Below are 18,217 nucleotides of genomic sequence, written 5' to 3'. Positions count from 1 at the left end.
TGATGGCCAGTCAGGATCAGGTCCATCTGGGGGACTCCAGTTTGTGCACGGGTCATTGGCAGAGTGTTGAGGTCCTGCAGCTCTGATCTTTGGCGCTGTGTCCTGGAGTTGGTACCCAAAGAACTTCCTTTTGGACCCCAGTTTATAGAGTGAAACTTGAGTCCTTTTTAGCTGTACCTTAACCAATCATTATACTAATAATTTACTAACCAATCCTAACACAGTGTAACATAATCCTTTAACCAATCCTATGCCACCACCTGAATTAATTTACACCTAGAAAAATTAAATATGTGACAGACAGAAACAATTAAAGAACCAGACAGAGACTATACAGATAAACAATAGGGAAGTGGGGACCAGAATGACAAAGCAATAAAGAAATGAGGATTTTACAACCACAACTATTGATGAGTGATTTTTTGACGGACAGATGCTATCAAACGAAGTTTTCTTTAACCATCTTAAGATCTGTTTCTTTTCCTGGTGATAGTGGGGACCATTGGGACGGGGTCTCCTTCTTCACAGCCTGATCTTACATTGTTTTAATGTCATTGAGATGGAATGTGACTTCTCAGTTAATGGCTGCTGCTCGGTTGCTCTTTTAATCTGGCTGCAGACGAAGGCCTGATCCTTACAGAGGCCAGATTCAGCTGCGTCTCAGCTCTTAAGTCAAAGGCCAGAGTCTGTGGGGGGCTGCGGAATCCAGCTGCTTCTCCTGATGCAGACGATGACCCAGGTCCCATCACAAGGGAATCCCCAGACTCAGTGACCTGGAAGGCGTTTGACGAACAGAGAAACAGAAAACAAACATCTGCGCTCAATGGACCGGCTCCAATCTGCTGGCGTCTCCCCTGCTGAGAGACCCTAGAGGGGAAGGACCCCTGGTCCCACTCCCACCCCCCAGAACCAGCCAATGCCCCACCCTGAGGCAGATGGGAGCCAGTGCCCCCTAGAGGGGAAAGGTCCCATGCCCCATTCCCTCCACCCCCAGCCAGTCCCCCTGCGGTGGGGCCGGAAGGCAGCTGTCAGTGGGAGCTGCTGGTATCTGTGACATTCTCCCGCTTGCATTGATGAAATGAGATCTCCAGCTACTGGAAATCGCTTCTGTAAGACATTCTAGGGCCAGTTTCACACCCTGACTTCCCCTTCCTGTCTTGAAATCTCACATTTTGCAGCAGCCCTCACTCTGACACTCACACCAACTCCGCCCCAGGCAGGTCTTCACACGCACCCGGCTCTTCCCATTGGAGTCGGGCTTCACTAGCTGTCCTAACCAGGCATCTGCTGTTCCAGTGTGCTCTTCCCAGCCACCTCACCCCAGAGGCAGACGCATCTTAGCTCCAGGTGAGCAACCCCTGGGCAGTGTCGCTGTGTGGCTGTTCCCCAGCTGCCCCACCCCAGAAGCGGCTGCCTCTCAGCTCGGGGTGAGTGATTAGCGTTTGCAGCATGTACAATATGATAAGAGGTGTGAGCTGCTAGCGTTCAAATATTATTGTATGACTGGAAAAAGCAGTAATAGAGCTGGGACGGGGGGCAGGGAGTCAGGACTCCTGGGCTCTATCCCAGCTCTGGGAGCAGACTGAGGTGAGGAGGGGCTCAGAGCCAGGACTGCTGGGATCTATTTCCAGCCCCGCAAGCAATATGCAGCCTGCCCCTGTTGCAGGGAAGCCGCGGGCAGGGCCAGCCAGAAGGAGGGGAAGTCGGCAGGATGCTGGTGCTGGGGTTCCTGAGAGAGCATCTCCCCCCAAACCCCTCCTGTCTGCACCCACTTCTACTTTCACATTCCTGTACATGCCGCTTCCCCAGGCTCCGAGTCACAAACCCTGGGGAACCCGGGCTGCAGGGTCAGGGGGCCAAGCGCCGCCCCCCCTCTGCAGATCTAGGGGTGAGTGGAACTAGGGTGGGGGAGGGAGCTGAGAAGAGTTTTTAGGTAGGGGAGGGAAAGGGGGAGCAGCCTGTACCATTTTCATGGGGGTGTAACTAGCCATTGCCCCGTACCATTTGCACAGAAGGGGAAAGGGAGGAGAGGAGTGACTCATACCATTTTAAAAGGAAAGGAGGGGTGAGGAGTGAGTAGTCCACAACATTTTCATAGGGGAGGAGGGCAGAGGAGTGAGTGGCCCATACCATTCTCACAGGTCAGTAAGGAGTAAGAAGGAGCAGCCCAAATCATATTAACAGGTGAGGAGGGGGGAAGGTGTGAGTGGCCAATACCATTTTCACATGTGAGTGGTGGAGAGGAGGTGCCCCATACTATTCTCACAAGACTGTGGCAGGGTGGGGGGGGAGTGGTCCTTACCATTCTGAGAAAAGTGGGGAGGAGGGAGTGGCCAGTACCATTTTAATGGGGGGGGGAGAGTTCCAGCTGCAGGAGAAGCAGGGTGGAGTGCGGGTGGGGGAGAAAGCTGTGGGGCAGGGATGACAGCATTAGAGCCCCACCCTGGCTGCAGAGTGGGGAGCCATCAGCTCTCCGCACTCTCCCCCCACCCTCCAGGGACACTTTACCCACCTCCAGGCCATCCGGCTCCACTGGGTCCCTACAGAACCAAGCCACTCACTGCACAAGGGGGGGGGGGGATGAGACAACGGGCAGCAAACAAAGGGATGTGCGGAGACAAAGCACAAATCTGTGAATTTTAAGAGCCAATGTCAGGATTCTTTGAGCAAATCTCACAATTTTTAGCCAATCTCAGGATGTTTAGTGAATTTTGGGGAGGGGGGGGTGTCATGATATTCACATGATATTTTTTGTGAGTCCTAGAATCACAGACCCACAGGGTGAGAAGGGACCGCAGGGGGTCACCTAGTCCAACCCCTGCCAAGATGCAGGATTTGTTGGGTCTAACCCATGCCAGACAGATGCTGTCCAGCCTCCTCTTGAAACCCTCCAGTGAAGGAGCTTTCATGACCTCCCTGGTCCATTGTCCGACTGCTCTCACAGCTGGGGAGTTATTCTTGAGATACATTGGTGACCAAAACTGGACACCATCCTACAGCTAAATAGAGTGGTACTGTCACCTCCTGTGACTTGCCTGTTCTGCCTCTGGTAAAATTGCATTATTATTTTTTTTGCAACAGCATCGCATTGCTGACTCATGTTGAGGTTGTGATCCATCCCAAATCCCACCTCCTTCTCAGCAGTGCTGCTGCCAAGCCAGTTCTTCCCCACCCTGTATTTGTGCACTTGGTTTTTCTTCCCTAAGGGGAGCACCTTCTATTTGTCCTTCATGAATTTCATTGTGTTGTCTACAGCCCAGTCCTCCAATTCATCGAGGTCCCTCTGAATTTTAGTGCCATCTTCCAAAGTGTTGGGAACTCCCCCCAGCATTGTGTCATCTGCAGATTTGATCAGTCTGCTCCCTAGTCCTACATCCAGGTCATTGATAAAGATGTTAAACAACATGGGACCCAGAACAAATCCCTGTGGAACCCCACTTGGGACCTCCCTCCAATCCAACATCGTTTCATTAACAATTATTCATTGTTTGTGGTTGTTTAACCAGTTATGTATCCACTTAATGGTAGTTCCAATGAGGCCACATTTCTCCATAAGAACGACCATACTGGCTCAGACCAAAGGTCCATCTAGCTCAGTATCTTGTCTTCAGAAGGTAGCCAATGCCAGGTGCCACAGAGAAAATGAACAGAACAGGTAATCATCAAGTGATCCATCCCAGCTTCTGGCAGACAGAGGCTAGGGACACCATCCCTGCCCATACTGGCTAAAAACTGTAGATAGACCTGTCCTCCAGGAACTTATCTAGTTCTTTTTTGAACCCCATTATAGTCTTGGCCTTCACAACCTCCTCAGGCAAGGAGTTCCACAGGTTGATTGTGCGTTGTGTGAAGAAATACTTCCCTTTGTTTGCTTGAAACCTGCTGCCGATTCATTTCATTCGGTAACACCTAGTTCTTGTGTTATGGGAAGGAGTAAATAACACTTTCTTATTTACTATCTCAACACCAGTCAGGATTTATTAGACCTCTATCATATCCCCCCTTAGTCGTCTCTTTCCAGGCTTAACTTTCCCAGTCTTATTAATCTTACCTCATATGGAAGCTGTTCCGTACCCCTAATCATTTCTGTTTCCCCTTTCTGAACCTTTTCCAATTCCAATTTGAGATAGGGCCACCAGGACTGCATGCAGTATTCAAGATGTGGGTGTACCATGGATTTATATATAGGCAATATGTTATTTTCTGTCTTATCTATCCCTTTCTTAATGATTCCCAACATTCTGTTCACTTTTTTGATGGCCGCTGACAATGAGTGGATGTTTTCAGAGAACTATCCACAGTGACTCCCAGATCTCTTCCTTGAGTGGTAACAGCTAATTTAGACCCCCCCCCACCCCCCATTTTGTATGTATATTTGGGATTATGTTTCCCAATGTGCATAACTTTGCATTTATTAACATTGAATTTCATCTGCCATTTTGTTATACAATCACCCAGTTTTGTGAGATCCCTTTGTAGCTCATCACAATCAGTTTTGAATTTAACTATCTTGAGTGGTTTTGTATCATCTGCAAATTTTTCCACCTCACTGTTTATCCTTTTTCCATATCATTTACGAATATGTTGATAACACTGGTCCCAATACAGACCCCTGGGGGACACCACTCTTTACCTGTCTCCCCTGTGAAAATTGACCATTTATTCCTTTGTTTTCTATTTTTTAACCAATTACTGGTCCAGGAGAGGACCTTGCCATTTCTCCCATGACAGCTTACTTTGCTTACAAGCCTTTGGTGAGGGACCTTGTCAAAGGATTTCTGAAAATCTAAGTACACTACATCGACTAGGTCATCCTTGTCCACATGCTTGTTGACTCCCTCAAAAAATTCTAGTAGATTGGTGAGGCATGATTTCCCTTTACAAAAACTATATTGACTCTTCTGCAACAAATCATGTTCATCTATGCATCTGATATTTTTCTTCTTTACTCTAGTTTCAAACAGTTTGCTGGGCACTGAAGTTAGTCTTCGTGGCCTCTAATTGCTGGGATCACCTCTGGAGCCTTTTTTAAAAATTGGTGTCACCTTAGCTATCCTCCAGTCATCTGGTACAGAAGCTAATTTAAATGATAGGTTACATACCACAGTTAGTAGTTCTGCAATTTCACATTTGAATTTCTTCAGATCTCTTCTCCAGCTTACTTATGAGAATGTCATGTGGGACTGTGTCAAAAGCCTTGCTGAAGTCCAGGTATATTATGTCCACTGCTTTCCCCCTGCCACCAACCAGGTACCTCATCAAAGAAGGAAATCACGCTGGTTTGGAAGAATTTGTTCTCGGTGAATCCATGCTGGTGATCACCCCCTCGTCTTCACAAATTGAAGGTTTTATACATTGTTGTAGTAGTGTTCCAGGTGTTGAAGTCAGGCTTACTGGTCTACAATTCCCCGGCTCCTCCTTTTTCCCCTTTTAAAGATGGCCACTCTGTTAGCTCTTCTCCCATCTTCTGAGACCTCTCCTGGCATCCATGAGTTTGCAAATACTATTGCCAGTGACTCCAAGACTTCTTCCACTAATTCCTTCTGCCCCACTGATTTGAATTCATTCTCTTTCATCGGAAGGCCTCTGACATGTTCTTTACTTATCCCGATCTGCAGCCCTTCCCTTTTGTTGTTCGTGGTAATTTCGTTAGTCTCCTGTTCACATGTTGTTTTTTGTGGGAAGACTGAAGCAAACAGACACTGAGCAGCGCTGCCTTCCCACCATCTTCTGTCACCATCTCAGGATTTTCTGCCCAATCTCATGATTTCTAGAGAAAATCTCAGGTTTTTTCACCAATTTAAGGATTTTTTTAGCCCACAATCTCTCGGGACCGTCTGGTGATTTGGGGGTCACTGCACTGCCAGCAGCCCCAGATCAGCCCCCTGCAGAGCCCAGCAGTACTGATGGTCCACAAGGCAGAACTGTCTCCCCCGTGAAACAGCCTCTGCTCTCACACTTCCCACCCTCCATCTGTCTCTAGGTCTGTCCCAGTCCGACACCCCAGCCATGGGCAGAGCCCTGCTGCCACAGCATGACGCCGGGGAAAGGGAGCTCCCAGTTCAGGGCCCCCCCTGGAGAGCAGGGGGTCCTGCCACACTGAGGGTCCTGATCCTCACCCTGCTCTGGAGGGGTAAGTAAGTGGCACCTGCAGCCCCAGTGCAGGGGAGGGCAGAACCGCACTAAGCGGGGCCAGGTCTGTCCCAGAACTTGGAGGGGAGACTGGCCAGAAGGGGAGGGGAGCCCAATGCCCCAGTGTGGTGTTAGGGGGCGCTGAGCAACAGGGAGTGGGGGCAGGGGGCTCATTGTAGGGAGTGATGGAAACTAAATGGAGTGAGATTTGGTCAAGGACACAGGGCTGGGCTCGCATGGGGCTGCAGGTTGGGAGTGAGGGGCACCAGCAGAGCTGGGCAGGGGGGTTGAGCTCGGGGCTGGGGTCACAGGGGGCTGCAGGTCGGGAGTGAGGGGCACCGGCACAGCTGGGTGGGGGGAGCTCAGGGTTGGTCTCTGCTCTCTATGGGTCCCATTTCAATTCCTCTGCATCCCCTGCAGGGTCCCTGTCCCTGGAGTCTAGTTATTCCCTCAAGGTGCCGCAGTTGGTGTCGGTGCAGGAAGGTCTCTGCGTTCTAGTCCCCTGCTCCTTCACGTACCCAGCCTCGTTTGACACCGACAATCCCTCGGCCCAGCTCTTCAGAAACTGGTACAAGGATCAGGTTGATGTGCACTGGGATCTGCCTGTGGCGAGCAGTGACCCCAGCCGGGGGGTGTCGCAGGAGACCCAGAGCCGGTTCCAGCTGACGGGGGATCTGACACACGGAAACTGCTCCCTGCAAATCAGTGATGCCCAACGGATGGATGCAGGGAGATATTTCCTTAGAGTTGAGAAAGGAGACTTTAAATACAGTTACCGCTCCAATTACTATCACACTCACCCTACACTACAGATCTTGGTGCCAGGTAAGAGCAACCACAGTCACCGCTGATCAGCCCCCCTTGGCCAGCCAGTCCCAGCCCTGGGGCCTGATCAGAGCCGCGCCCCTAGAGGGGAAAGGCCCCGTGGCCCGGAGTGATTCTCTCCCTTCTCCCCATGTCTCAGAGCTGACGGAGGAGCCAGAGATCCAGATCACACCGGCGTGGGAGCCACCAGGGACGCTGCTGGCTGGGGAGCCGGTGACTGTGACCTGCACAGCTCCCGGGCGATGCTCCTTGACCCCTCCCCGAGTTGCCTGGATGGGGCCGTTCAGCGACACAGCCCGGAATGTCTCAGCTCCACTGGCGAACGGCACCTGGGCGCACAGCTCCGCGCTCAGCTTCACGCCTGCCCCGGGGGACCACGGCAAAGAGCTCATCTGCAACGTCACCTACAGCTCAGCACAGGGACCTTCCACCCGCAGAACCATCCGGCTCCACATTGGCTGTGAGTGACCAAACCCAGCCCCTCCACGCCAGCCCCCAGGTCCCTCTGCTGGGATCCCCACCCCTGGGCTCCCCAGCCCTGCCCTCCAACCCCTCCCTCAACTCAGCCCTGTGCTGGGATCCCCACCCCCCACCATGCACCCTCAGCCAATTCTATTCCACACCCCTTCCCTCCACACCTTGCAGCCCCTTCTCCCTTGGAATCTTCACCCCTTCCTGCTCCCCTTGGCTATGGCTCCCCCCTTCCCTCCACACCCCCAGGCCCCCAGGCCCCCAGGCCCTTCTCTTCTGGGATCATCTCTACCCCCGACCTGCCCTGCCCACAGAATCCTCCTGTGCTGGGATCCCCCCCCCCCATTCTAGTTCCCCATTGCTGGGATTTCCCCCCCCCCCATCACACCAGCCTCCCCAGTTCCCCCCTGAGATCCCCCCTGGCTGGGATCAGTGGATGGATGCTGTATATGGGGCAGAGTGTTAACGGGACCCAGTCGCTGTCCAGCACTAAACATGCTCCGGGCTCGGTGCCCACAGACCTCGGCCCGCCCTGCCCCAGGGCAAACCCCCGTTAAATGGCCCATGACCCTCATGCTGCAGATCCAGGGCACAGGGAAAATCAGCGGCCGCCTTTGTGATGTGAAGGATCAAATCAGGCTTCACAGTAAGGACGGCCCTTGTTCCCTTCAGCCGGAGGGAGATTTAGAAGGAAACTGCCCCCGCCCCCCCAACCCCCACTCATGTCTGAGCCCAGGCCCCAGCCCGACCCCGAACGTCTACAAAGACCTCGGAGGAAACGTCCGCGCTGCAATCAAAGACCCGCAGCCCGAACCCCGTGAGCCCGACCCAATGGACCAGGCTCTGAGGCTCGGCGCCGCGGGGCTTTGAGGGCAGCGTGGACGGACCCTGCCAGGCCTGGCCAGCCAGTATCAGCATCCAGCTGTTCCAGGTGTTGATTTCAGACACCCCTCTGAGTGCAGCTGGGCTGCAAAATACCCAGGCCTGGCCAGCCAAGGCCAGGGGCAAAGGAGAGGGCTGGAGAGAGACAAACTGAGGGGGAAGGCAAAGGACCCATGACAAGGGTGTCTGATGTCCCTGATGGTGGCTGGGTCTGGGTTGGGGGTGGCAGCAGGGATATTTAGATCCCTGTCTCTGCCCCTCCCCCGGGGAGGACACATTTGGGAAGCAGGACGCTGGACGCCCGGGCGCCCAGCAGATGGTGGCATCAAGATGGTGACACTCGCCCCAGTACCCAGGCCGGAGCAGCCTGGTCTCTCATTAGTGCCTCCGCTAATTAGGCCCAATTTTGACCCACCGGTTTTGGTCCCTTGGTTTTCCATTTCCCATGGTTCTGGTTCCCCGACGTGACCCTAACCCGGCCCCTGGGTTCCGTCGGGTTCCTCTTGGGTGGGGCTCAGTCGGGTCTGTCGCTTCCCTTCCCCGCCCACGGGTCTTGTGTCACTTCAGGGACTTTCTCGTCCCCCAGCTGAGCTCACAGCAAGGGGCCATGTCTAGGCTCAGTGATCACTAGCGACCCCCCCCCCCCCGGGCCGTTCCAGCCCCCCTGATCTCCCCTGTCTGGTTTGTTTTACAGACCTGCCTGGGCCCCCCAACATCACCGGGATCCTGACCAGGAACGGACGCCCCGGTGAGAGGCAGCGCTGCGAGCCCCGGGAATCAGCGAGCGCCTCCCTCTCCCCCAGTGCTCTGGGACTGGGATTCTCTGGCCACCTGGGGTGGGGTGAGGGACCAGCGTCCACGGTGAGGGGGCTCTAGGCTCCGTTGGGGGTGGGGCCTCAGGCAGAAGAGGCGGGGCCAGGGGCTAGCCTCCCTGAGCTGGCAGTTCATATGTCGCCCATGACCAGGCTGCTCCGTGCCCAGAAGGGGGAGGCCGAGGAAGCTGCAGGGCTGTGGGGAGGGTGGTGTAGGGAGCAGGCCCGGGTCCCTCTGTCTCCAGACCCCAGGACAGCACTAGCCAGTGCTGGGCAGCGGGGAGGAGATGGATGTATAACCAGCCCCCATGTCCCACCCCAGAGGTGGCTGCATCTTGGTGCCTTGTGGGGGGGATCTCTGTGGGGGCCTAACCTACCTGCTCGTCTCTTCCAGTGCCAGATGTGTGGGGAGCTGAGGGCGACATCGTGTCTCTGGAGACCCAGGAGGGCGACTCCCTGACCCTGCGCTGTGAGGCTGGGAGCAGAACCGAGTCCACCCTGAGCTGGGCCAAGGGGAACGAGTCCCTGAGCCCTGGCCAGGGAGGGGCCGGGCACCTGGAGCTGTCGAATCTCAGCAGAGGAGATGCTGGGGAGTATTGGTGCTGGGCGAAGAATTCCTACGGGTCAGCCAACCGGGCCCTGCATGTGCACATGCAGTGTAAGGCGCTAGGGGTCGCTGTGCCAGAGGGAGTGGGGAGGGGAGTCAGTGGGGCATGCTATGCTGCGGGGGGCAGGGCAGGGAGTCCATGTCCTGTGCTGTTGGGAGTGGGGTGGAGAGTCAGTGGGGGGCACTGTGCTGGGGGGAGAGGGGAGACGCTCACAGCTCACGGCCCAGGAGGGTGATTCCCTGCGGTTCCCCTGCTCTGTCATGAGCAACCCCCCCGCTACGCTGGGCTGGGTGAGAGGTGGCCGAAACTTCAAGGGTGCCTGCCCAACGTGACGGCCGAGGACGGGGGGCTGTACGGGTGCTGGGCCCACAACGAGGAGAGTTCTGCTCAGGGGACGGTCCAACTGCTCGTCGAGAGTGAGTGAGGTTAACCAACAGAACTCCCTGCCACGGGTGTGAGAGGAGTTAACCCGAGGGGCTATTAATTTGTTGCTGTGTCTCCTGCACTCCCCGGACAGCCCCCGGCCAGGGACCGGGCTGAACTCATCCTGCCAATTCCAGTGGCCCAGCGTCAGCTGCAGCTGCTCCCTTCGCTCCCACCCCCCACCCCGGCTCCAGTGGCAGGTGGACGGGGAGCCCCTGGCTGCGAAGGGCTCATGGGAGGCCCTGCAGGTCAGCTCCTGGACCCAGAGGCATGAGGCTAACAGCACCCTCAGCTGGAAGGGGATTGGGGAAGAGGGGGGAGAGGGCTGGCTGGATCGGGCAGGGGTTGCAGGGATCTATCCCAGACTCTCGGCTTGTTCTAGCTCCCACAGGTGACCTCAGTCGGGCATTCATCGAAATCAGCTGCAAACTCGTTTTCATGATGACTGGATTCTTCCTGGCCTATTACCTCACCCTGCTGTATTACAGACGGTAACTCAGCTACCAACCCACCTGCCGACCTACTCACCTATGTACCCACCTAGCTACCAACCCACTGACCCACCCATCTACCAACCTTCCACCCCACCTAGCTACCTACCTACAAACTTACCATCCTACTCACCCACACACCTACTATCCCACCCACCTACCTATGTACCCATTGACCCACCCATCTACCTACTGCCCCGCCTAGCTACCAACCCACTTACCCAACCACCCACTGACCTACCCACCTACTGATCTACCCACCTACATACCCCCTACCTCCTATCTATCTACCCACTTACCCAACTAACTACCTACCCACCAACCTATGTACCCATCTACCCACCTACCACCCAGCCCACCTACCTAGTCACCCATCCACCTACCTGCTCACCTACCATCCCATCCACCCATCATCTAATCTATCTATCTATCTATCTATCTATCTATCCTGACTGCCAGCCACTTACATACCCCAAAATCTCCCTTTCTCTCTTTTGCAGGACACCCTACAGCTGTCTTAGAAGCAGAAAGAAGGATAGGCCGGGGGCTAGGGAATTCACAGTGCCCGAGTCCAGCGTGTAGATCGGGACGTACCTCAGCCATGGAAGAGCCGACAAGGAATTGGAATCTCAGGGGACTGAGGAAACAGAGAATGAGACCTCAGCTGGGGGGACTGCCACCCTGGGTGAGGCCAACGGGCCCGTTTAGCCCAGTACCTGGCCCCCTCCCTACCCCTCCAGCTCAGACCCATGGGCCTGGGAAGCACGTGGAAGCTGCCTGTAATATTTATATGAGCAGTAGATGATCTGTTTCTTGCCCTGATGGTGATGACCAGGGCCAGCCTTAGGGAAAATGGCACCCTGGGCGAACTTGTATTTTGCCCCCCAACAGTCCTGGCACCCACGGGCTCCCCCCCCCATCACCGCTGGGCTGCGTTGGTGTTTAATTTTTATTGAAAGAGAAGCCAGAGCTCAGCTGTGGCTCAAATTAAGCACTGGCAGGGTGGCCTGATACTGGCGGGGGCTGGTCGGGAACAAGCTCTGAAGGCAACACCACCGCCAGCAGCAGCAGAGAAGTCGAGGGGCCTGGCACATGGGATTTTGCCACCCTCCTGTGCTGCTACTGCGGCTTGTGGTGCCTGATGCTCGGCATGTGGCTCAAGGCTTCGCGCTGTCATACGTGGGCTGCATCTCACCAGAGCCCACAGCCTCCTGCAGCCCCCTGGCCACTCCTGCCTCACCCGGTGTGGGGGCACCAGTTCAGATTTGCGATGGGGGGAGGAAAATTTAGCCATGATTCCTGGGACTACTTAGGCACCTGAAAACTCTCGGGTTTTTTCAGATAAAAACTTAGGGATTAGCTGACAGGAGCACTGTATCTGATTGTTATATAAAGAAAGAAATGATATATACAAACGCCAATTAAAGCCACATTTAAAGCTTATATGTAAATTTAGAACAATCAGGAGATAATAGAGCAAGATATTCCCAATCCCAAGCCTTGAGGTATCAGTTCTGGAGCTTTAACGCAGATATCAGAGACACACATTTGATACACTATCTTTAGTAGAGATTAAAATTTCTCTAACAGACACACTGTGTTGCTGCCATTATCTCCTCTATTTTCTTCAATTATTTTTAACTAAAAACATAATTTTAACATATGTGATTAAGATTTTTTTTCTCTTGTATTAAGAAAGGGAATTAATTTTTTTAATTCTTTTGGCATTTCTGTTTACCGACCACGATCATGTATGTGACTCACTAACATTTGACTCCATCATTGCTATTGATATCATAGTTGGAGCTGCAGTTATTTTCATGCAAATGTTAAATGAATTTACAGATATAACTAAAAATACAATTTGAAAATAAGCGACCTTCATCTGTGCAGGGTCTATAGTTCTGTGTTTAGCTAATGTTTATTAAACTGGCATTACTAAAGTGAGTACAAGCTACAGTTCCATTCTAGGAGGATACTATTATTTGATTGTACCACTTCAAATAATGAATGTCAAAGCACAATATGATGATAACAGTAATAATGATCATTACTCCAGCCAGGACAGGTTAGAACATTTTAGAACTCACTACTCAGAGAATTCAATGTAGATGTAAGCAGAGTCAGGATGAGCTCTACCCTGACATCTGGTGGTGAATTATGGCGAGTGTGGAAAAGAACTCCAGGGGCTGATCTTGTTTGCATAGGCACACCCACTCGCCTGGCATGAAACAACAGCAACTGAAAGTGGTTACTTTGGCTGGTGTGGTATCCCCAGTTTCTCTGCCATTGGGGTAGGAAGAATAAAGATTTGTTACCCTGATTCTGTGAATCAAGGCCAGTGGAACTGTTGTATGACAGAAGGACTGAGTGAGTCCTTCACCATTACCTAAGTAGCACTTGCTTGACCAGGGGCATGGGTTACAAAACCCAATAAATAGAGAGAGGATTGGGATTGGTTGTTTGTTTGTACCTGATGGTATGGGCCCACTTGGAGGACTTGAAACACCAATTGCACCGTCTTCTCTCTCCACTGTTGAATGTCAGAGCTATCTTTGATTCCATTAGGAGTCTAGTTACAGGCTGCTAAGCTGAATTCACTTTGGGTCAATGGTGCACCAGCACTGGGGCTCCCCTACTCTGAGCTGAAATCACAAAAGCGTTAAAGTTATAAAGTGCTGTGTTAACTAGTGGGGGAGCCTGAAGCTATATTGCTAAGCAGCTGGCGGAGCAATTTGTGGGGATGACTGGAGGAGCAGCAAGCGGCACACAGCCTTGTGGGGACTGTTGGAGCGGCCCAAGGAACGGCGAGTCGAACTGTTTGTGGGGACGGCTGGAGCAGCTCACAGGTTGGGGAGCGGAGCGGAGCAGCTTGTAGAGCGGAGCGGTTCGTGGTGAAGGCTGCGGCGGAACCCCACGGAGAGACGCCCGGCCTCGGATCACGTAAGGTGCCCCTTAACACCCTGCGTGCCCCCCTTTTACTCTGGGGCTGCACTGACCAGGGACAGAGACTTTGGGGGTTGTTGGACTTTTGGGACTTTGGGTGGTTGCTGGACCCAAGAGACTTTGGGGGGTGTTGGACTTTGGTGGATTCAAGAACCAAAGGGAAAGGACACAGCCCAATTTGCTGGAGTGGGGTTTTTTTTGCTCATGGTTTGTGTTATGAATCCTGTTTGTGGTGTTTTTCCAATTTAATGCTGATGTCGTTTACCTCATGTTATTAAACATTTTCTGCTACACTCAGACTCCGTGCTTGCGAGAGGGGAAGTATTGCCTCTTAGAGGCACCCAGGGGGTGGTATGTAATTGTCCCAGGTCACTGGGTGGGGGCTCGAGCCGGTTTTGCATTGTGTTATTGAAACGGAACCTCTAGATACAGAACCCGGCCCTTGTTGCTGCCAACTTAGATGGTGTGACAATGCGGTTCTGGCGGAACCCAACTGAGAGTGCCAACTCAGGACAAATTGCTCAAACAGGGCAGTTACAGCCCAAGGCTGGGGTTTTTCCACCTCTAAGGCAAACCAAACCAGCCAGACTAAGAGGACTTTGGTCTCACCCCACTGGCTAACCACAAGTCTCACAAGCAATCTCCTTAGACACTCCAGTTTCCCAGTATTACCACCAGTGCCACTCGTTATGGGGACAAATGGTTATGAAAACCAATACCCCAGTAAAAGAAAAAGGTTCTCCTTATCCCAAAGGACCAAGCCCCAGACCCAGGTCAATATACAAATCAGATCTTACCCACAAATCACGCTGTTACCAATCCTTTAGAATCTAAAATCTAAAGGTTTATTCATAAAAGGAAAAAGATAGAGATGAGAGTTAGAATTGGTTAAATGGAATCAATTACATACAGTAATGGCAAAGTTCTTGGTTCAGGCTTGCAGCAGCGATAGAATAAACTGCAGGTTCAAATCAAGTCTCTGGAATACATCCCCCGCTGGGATGGGTCCTCAGTCCTTTGTTCAAAGCTTCAGCTTGTAGCAAAGTTCGTCCAGAGGTAAGAAGCAGGATTGAAGACAAGATGGAGATGAGGCATCAGCCTTATATAGTCTTTTCCAGGTGTAAGAACACCTCTTTGTTCTTACTGTGGAAAATTACAGCAAAATGGAGTCTGGAGTCACATGGGCCAGTCCCTGCATACTTTGCTGAGTCTGAAGGCATATTTGCCTTCTCTCAATGAGTCCATTGTATAGCTGATGGTCCTTAATGGGCCATCAAGCAGGCTAGGCAGAGCTAATCTCAGCTTGTCTGGGATGTCACCCAGAAGCTTAGCATAAGTTTGCCATACAGACAGTATAGAGCCAATATTCATAACTTCAACTACAAAACTGATACACACATATAGACAGCATAATCATAACCAGTAAACCATAACCTTGTCTTAGACACCCCATTTGACCCCCTTTATACAAGATTTGGGTGCCACTACAGGACCTTGGTTGCAACAATGATCTATATGGTCCCAGTTTATGTCAATAACGTCACAGATGGGCAGAAGGGTTACATCATTTCATAAGCATAAAAGAGAAATAAAATTCAGAGACCAGTCAAAAAACTCAAATAACAGCACTTGGAAAGAATAAAATTACAGAGAATATATGTGCATTGGAGGAAGTACCAACAAATACCAACAACAACAATATCATTATGTGTTAGGGGGTGATGAGTGTGAAAGAGACAGTGTGAGAGAGCTGGGGCCGTGTGTGCGAGACCGTGCGCTGTCCCTTTAAGAGAGTGGCACTCGGCAGTCTGAAGGAAAGCACCTTCAGACACAGCGGCAGTCGCCAGCAGCACTGTCCCATGCTCCGTGAGCCCTGTCCCGCCCCACCCTGCTCTGCGGAGATGGGGTACATGGGGGGACAGGGGACAGCCTGACATCAGAGCCCCTCCCCCCTGCTCCTTACAGCAGACAGGAACCTCCCAGGAGCAGCTGCCCGGGGCGGCTCCAAGGCAGGGGGCAGGAGCCATGTGGCTGCAGACGCCAGCATGGGGAACCCCTGCTCTGGAGGTGCCCCGTTCGCCCGTGCCTAAGGCTGGCCCAGGCGGACTTTGTTTGCTCTGTGATGACCTCAAGGCCTCCAGATACCCCGCTCACAAGCGCAGGACGATGCTCTCTGGAGCAGTGGTTCTCTGACTGTGGATCAGGACCCAAAAATGGGTCACGAGACCATTTTAACGGGGTCAGCAGAGCTGGCTTAGAATTACTGAGGCCCGTGGCCAAAGCCCGAGCTGCACACCAGGGGCCGACGCCCAAGAGCTTCAGCCCTTGGCTTTGGAGCTCAGGTTATAGGCCCCCCCACTTGGGGATGAAGCCCTTGGGCTTTAGCTTTGCCACGCACACCAACACCCGGGGGGGCGGGGCCCTGGCAGGCTCAGACTTCAGTCCCCCCGTCCTCCGGTTGTGTAGTAATTTTTGTTGTCAGAAGGGGGTTATGGTGCGATGAAGTTTGAGAACCCCTGCGAGAACACAGCAGATCAGCTGATGCTAGTTACTGATCCCTGCAAGACAACGCCCAACCCAGCAGCTCTAACGGCCGCTCCCAGCCAGTGCAGGGAGAATGTTTCACAGACAAACTTATTTTTTTATGCAAAATGCAAATTCAGTAACATCAAAACTTTCTGTGATTCCAGGTCGATTTTGCTGAATTGTTCATTAGGTGAAAAAAACTCAAAACATTCCCCCAAAATGGAAAGATTTTTTTAGGTGTTTTCAAAAAGAAACATTTCACTTTCTTGATTCAAAATCCTTCTCTGGTTTGAAATTTCCTGTAATTTTAGATTTTTTTCCCCTAATTTTGGTTACCTCAGAATTTATCAAATTATGCTTCCAGATTGACCCCCAAATATTTTTTCAAACGATTCATTCACCAAAAAATGCAATATTTTTTCTTTTTTGTTTCGACCCAAACAGTTTTCAGTTTGCTAAAATTTTGACCAATTTTTATTTCAAGCCACTAGGGGAATGGGCCACTGCGCTTTTCCCCTCTTGTGGGTGATGGCTTGGATCCAGCCCCAGGGCAGGGGACTGGCTGGCTCAGGTGGCAGAGATGGGATACTTGTGACGATGAGTGCAGGCTGTGTTGCTCGCTAGCTGTGCCGCAATTAATTTCCCTTGGTGATGTGCAGATAATAGCAGCCCCCATCCCTGGCTCACATGTTCTCAATGCCCAATGAGCAGCCCCCTTTCTCCAGGTACCCCAGCACCCAGAAGTGGTCCCGCCTCTCCTCCAACAACTCTCAGTAGAGGATGTTGGCAGCGATGGGTTTCCCCCAGAAGATGTCCGCTTGTTCCATGACCCAAGGCCTATAGATCCCCCCATGAGATCCGGGCCCCATCAGTGGCCTGAATGTGCAGGGGATGATGAAACAGAGACCCACTCAGGCTCGCACCGATTCTGGGACCCTCAGACCCAGGTCTGGGCTCTTGCAAAGAAGCCTGCATAGGAGAGATGGGATGGGAGGAACAGGCTGTTCTGTATGGAGCCACCAGATGGCGCAGTTACACAAAACCAGACATAATCTTAGTGTGTGAGCAAGTGTTAAATCTTTAGAGAAATGCTGGATTGATTGTGTTCAATATTTTTATGCAGCTATATACCCCTCTGTCTGTTTGTCTGTCTGTGTGTCTCTCTCTATATATATATATTTGTGTGTGTGTTTGTATTTATATCTACTATGTTATTATATATCTATGCATATATATATATACACACACACAAATAGTATAGACTATATATCTAATTATCCTCAGTTTTATGTTAATGTAATATATGTGTGTGTGTATATAGTCACACATATATATACACACACACACACATAGAGAGAGAGAGTGAGTACATATAGACTGTGCACACACACATATGCTGGATATATACATATATTGACTATTATTTTAGGATATATTTTATATAATGATGCTAATTATGTTTTGTTTGTTCTATTAAAACTATCACAGCAGATCTGGGTTGTGTCACAGACTCCCAGGCCCCAGGCTCGCTCGGCTCCGGAGGGTCCCTGGGAGGAACCCCCCAGTGTGACAGCCCTTCTCGGGGTCACACACACTCTGGGGGATTAAGACTTGGTCAGATCACTGGGGCCCTCTCTCCTCCACCCTTTGTCCTCACACGGGCCAAAACCGGCAGGCTCCCTAGATGGGCTGGGCCTCTGGGCCACTGGTTGCTAAGTCCCATAATGTCTAGGCCGGTGTCCGGGGTCCCAGCTGCCAGGCGAGGTCACACCTGCCTATCTGCAACCACAGTCCCCCTCTCCCACCACCTCCTTACACAAGCAGCGCACAGGGAAACTGAGGCACACCCAGTATTCATGCAAAATGCTACCAAAATCCCTCACTTCATCACAGGTTGTTTTAAAATAAAAGTTTTGTGCAAAAGTTCCCTTTCCTAAAAACTAATCCCAGGTTTTTTTTTGTTTGGTTTTTTTTTTGATTTTTAGAAAGGTTTCGCAGAGATCTTGGCCATTTAAAACTAATGACCACTGGAAAAAATTCACTGGTTAGGCATTTTTCACAAAAAATGTCCCACCCCCCCTGCTCCCATGTTTTAAAGTAT

General features: G+C 51.8%; 1 protein-coding gene across 1 annotated transcript; it reads left to right on the top strand.

The window, feature by feature from the left end:
• The first annotated feature begins 5,218 nt into the window (after positions 1 to 5,218).
• LOC112119186 (sialic acid-binding Ig-like lectin 13) lies at positions 5,219 to 11,226 on the top strand. The gene is made up of 8 exons (XM_029913651.1): positions 5,219 to 5,300; positions 5,984 to 6,133; positions 6,553 to 6,957; positions 7,097 to 7,417; positions 9,005 to 9,058; positions 9,517 to 9,780; positions 10,536 to 10,644; positions 11,145 to 11,226. The coding sequence occupies exons 1-8, from the start codon at positions 5,219 to 5,221 to the stop codon at positions 11,224 to 11,226; spliced, it is 1,467 nt and encodes a 488-aa protein (XP_029769511.1).
• The last annotated feature ends 6,991 nt before the right edge of the window (positions 11,227 to 18,217 follow it).

The sequence above is a fragment of the Terrapene carolina genome, unplaced genomic scaffold (assembly GCF_002925995.2).
Source record: "Terrapene carolina triunguis isolate 2854851 unplaced genomic scaffold, T_m_triunguis-2.0 Scaffold771, whole genome shotgun sequence".
In the NCBI taxonomy this organism is placed as follows: domain Eukaryota; kingdom Metazoa; phylum Chordata; order Testudines; family Emydidae; genus Terrapene; species Terrapene triunguis.
Note: the sequence above shows the minus strand (reverse complement) of the source record. Positions and strands in the feature narration are given on the sequence as shown.